General features: G+C 49.0%; 1 protein-coding gene across 1 annotated transcript; it reads right to left on the bottom strand.

The window, feature by feature from the left end:
- Positions 1-461: 461 nt before the first annotated feature.
- LOC307066826 (spermatogenesis-associated protein 31A6-like) lies at positions 462-2,419 on the bottom strand (the record flags this gene model as incomplete). The annotated part of the gene is given in 2 exon segments (XM_079724062.1): positions 462-2,279; positions 2,285-2,419. Coding segments are annotated over 2 exon segments (1,953 nt in total).
- Positions 2,420-4,034: the final 1,615 nt, after the last annotated feature.

Here is a 4,034-nt window from a genome sequence, read left to right as displayed (position 1 = left end):
GGAGCCTGAATTGGAATGTCCGGCCCTATCGTGTAAACCTATCCACTACAGTTGCATAAAGTTCAAAGTAGCATAGAAGAAGGAGAAAGACTGGTTGAACCAGATCCTTGGGTGTGGGTTTCATAGGTTTTTCCCATCTCATTGTTAGAGTAATTTTGGTTTGTGTAATGACAGTATCATAAGGTGCAATGAAGGGACACGAGACAAGGAGCAAGCTTGTGATGCTACTGTCAACCTCCCTCCATGCCCCTCCCTTCTAGAAGACAAAGTGCACAGCACAGACAGCAGCCATTACACTATGCTTTTATGAGAGAAAAAAAAAAAAAATATATATATATATATATGTATTGGGGAACATTAAATATCTTGGATGTGCTAATGAGAAAATCATTTTCTCTACATGGACTGAATTTTTACTTGGAGACATGTTTTCCTACTAAAGGGAAGACTAAAGAAGGATTTTACTGTCGACCAGGCAAGACACCTCCCCAAAGATGACAATGCCGTGGACAGTGTTGATGGCAGGCTGGGGCACCTGGAATCCTTGGCTCATACTGGCAGGTACTAACTGGAAACAAACTCTTCTTGGGGGGCAAGGATGGGAGGCACCTTAGGCCCAGCTGCTCATCGTCGAACCTTACACTTTTCAAACTATGTTGGTGTCTGACTTCCCTTTCCCTGATAGAACAACTCTGGCCCTTGGAGGTGGCTTTATGACTGCAGGCTGTATAACCCATCATTCTCCCTTGCTCTGGGTAGGAGGTAAGCCTATGGTAGCAGAAACACCCACATACTGGGACTTGGAATTCCAGTTTGTGTTCATTTAACTTTGTGGCATGAAGTCCATGGTGAATTGCTCTTTTTTCTTCTAGGATCTGTCCAACAGCTGTCATGAGTGCCTGACCCTCAGCAGTCTCACTCTTCAAGATTGATCTACTTTTGACTGATCCATGACTCTGGGCAGTGGCTGATATGGACTTTTTTTTTTTTTTTTGCAGAGCATCTCGACCATTGACTTTTTTATTGGGGAAAATCCACTTTAAAAATAGCCTCATCCTTTTTCTGAAGAGGCTTTCTGGAGGGCTATGTTTCTTCTCTGGCATGAGCTGGAGACATCTGCTCCCAATAGAGTCTGTTATTCCCCTGACCTGGGCAGGGCGGCTCATACTTCCAGCTTGAGAGGTCCCTAATTCTTTAAACCTTTCTTCATGCTCTCCTGGTTTATGCCTCCTACAATCCTCTCTTTTGTAAGTAGGGGCAATCATCTTGCTCTGGCTCTTCCATGAGCCTTGGAGTTTTGAAGTTTTGGGCTCCTGCTGCCCTAGGTTGCTCCTTTGGGCTTCCATAAGGCCACTTGGCTCCTGGGAAGCTAACCTGTCTCTGGTGGGGACTCTCTGGGGATGGCACTGAGGCACCTGAGAAGCCAAGTTGTCTGCAGCAAGGAACCTGTGTTTGGGAAAGTCCTGAAGCTGGTTGTCTGACTGTACCTTTACTTTGGAGTTAAACTCACTAGCAACTTCCATGTTAAGGCATGGCTCACCTGGATGTTGGAAAACAGACATTCTAGGTAGTAGGAAACTTTTACTGGCCCCTGGCACCTCTAAACTCCTCATATGTACATTTGTGGTTTGGGATTTTGTCAACACTTTGGTTTCCAAGATAACACTAGACTGTGGTTGAAGAGCAGGAGACTCCTTGGCCTCCACAGCCTCCCTGGCCTCTTCACCTCTCAAAGATTGGGATCCTAAGTTCACCTCCATCACTGTTACCCTATGGCAGGGGTCTCCTGAGGCCTGACCACCACTCTCCTCTCTTGGCTCATTCCTGACCATTGCTGAACTTGGACCTGGCTCTCGGCTGTCCCTCTTGACCCATTCCACAGTCTCACTCTTCCAGGTTCTGCCCACAAGGCTGAGTGTGAGGGACTGAGAAGGTGGCCTGCCCTCCTGTCCAGTCAGAGAAGCCTTTGAGGGCCCATGGTAGTCACCAGATGGAATCGCTCCCAGGGCACTCTGGATTTCCTTACACACAGTTGAGGGGACAAGGAGAGGCCTCTTCAGGGTAGGAACTGACTCTTCTGTTATCACCTTCTCTCCTGAATGAGCCTGAGGAGGTTTCTCCAGGAACTCAGCAAACTTGACTGTTGAGTGGGACCCAGATACACAGGTGGCTGAAGGGGAAGAGGCAAACTGCAGAACGGTGGAGGGTTGGAACTTTTTCAACTTAAAGAGATTTATGGGCTTGAGGACCTTGAGGGGGAGGGCCCACCTGTGCTTTACTCAAACCTTATAATACGTGTTTCCAGCACCTCTCGAGTGTCTGGATCAAGGAAGGAAACCCTACAGGAGGTGTTCATGCAGGGTTCCCAACCCTTCAAGCAGTATCTTCCACAGGCTCCAGCAGGCACTGCTTTGCACATCTCACCAGGAGGGTCTTGACATGAGAGCTGATGAAAGTTGCCCTTGCCAGGAAGCCTCCCCAGGCAGCTATAGGAGAGCAGGTGGGACCAGGATGGCTGGACAGGACAAGCAGGGGTGGGCACCTGCAGCCCAAGAACCCTCCTCTGCCCCCACACTGACTTCATAATGCTCCTGCTCTCCCTCACTCTAGGGCCTTAGCCATGCCCTCCCATGGCTCCCCCTCCCAGGGCTGGGGTCACATTATAGGCTCTGGGAGGAAGGACGACCCAGGAGAGAAGGGGAAAGATTCTTTACCTTTGCAGAAGTGAAACCAGTTTGTGAGTCCCCTCCAGTTCTTCCAGGCAATCTCTGCAAGCTGGAAATCAGGAGACTGGGTCATGGTGGTGAAGGCAGAGGCCTAAGAGTCTTTCAGGAGGCTGAGTGCAATGGCCCTTTAAGGGAAATCTTTGGAGGATTAGACTCTGGAGCCCAAGTATCAGTGTCCAAGGCCACATGTCCCTGACAGTGATGGTAAGTCTCACTTGAAAAGGGTTTGTCCTTTGCAAAGTGCTTCCACATTAATTAGGCTCTGTTAATTAGGCTCAGGCTCTGTTTCCTGAGGAATAAGCTCTGCCACTGGCATCCTCAGAGACTGTGAAGCTGGGCCCTCAGGATTAGGAGAGATGGAAGCTAACTCTCGGGGGCGCGCAGGACTGAATCGCAAAGGCTTAACTTTCAAAGATCCACTTTTCTTCCTACTCCTGCTCCTCCCCTTCAGCTTTACTTGATGCTGAGAGATAAGAAAAAATGAGGGGCTAACACCCAACTCTCACTGTCCTCTATCTAGGCAAGCTGTGTTCATGAACAACATGACTTTCTACATTTAACTAAAACTCTGTGGGTTTTTTTCCCCTTTTACTTATTTTTAAAGTGGATAACAATATTTTCAGTTTTTCTTCTTTGAAGAGTGCAAAGAAGGTTTTTTTTTTTTTTTTTTTTTTTTTTTCGGTACACGGGCCTCTCACTGTTGTGGCCTCTCCTGTTGCAGAGCACAGGCTCCGGATGCACAGGCCCAGCGGCCATGGCTCACAGGCCCAGTCGCTACGTGGCATGTGGGATCTTCCCGGACCGGGGCACGAACCCGCGTCCCCTGCATTGGCAGGGGGACTCTCAACCACTGCACCACCAGGGAAGCCCAAGAAGGATTTTTTAAGTTTTAATCACCATAGATTTCTTCTGTCACTGTTCCTCTGATCAAGAAACACACACATTCTCAGACCTAAATGCCCATGGGAGCTTTGTCAGATAGGATTCTGCTTCCCAAGGCCAGACCTCCACTCCAGCCTCTTCTCTCAGGCTCTCAGGGGCTCAGCCCCAACACAGAGGAAGGTCTCACTTGTGACACCCGCTGTGGGTAGGTGGCTGGTGAACCAGGGCTCAGGGGTCAGCCTTCCTGCAGAGATTGAACTCTTAGTAATCCAGTCCCTGACCATTATTAGTCACTGCATTTGGGACTTGCCCTGGAGCCCTCTACCATACCTGAACTCCTGGTCTAAGATCTTAGGCTAGAAATCCTCATGCCCACTCTAGCCCCTCTCTGGCCTGGCTTTTCCCTAGAAGGATGATGTACTATAC

Source organism: Hyperoodon ampullatus, assembly GCF_949752795.1.
Source record: "Hyperoodon ampullatus genome assembly, chromosome: 18".
Classification (NCBI taxonomy): domain Eukaryota; kingdom Metazoa; phylum Chordata; class Mammalia; order Artiodactyla; family Ziphiidae; genus Hyperoodon; species Hyperoodon ampullatus.
This window is presented reverse-complemented; position numbering and strand designations above follow the sequence as displayed.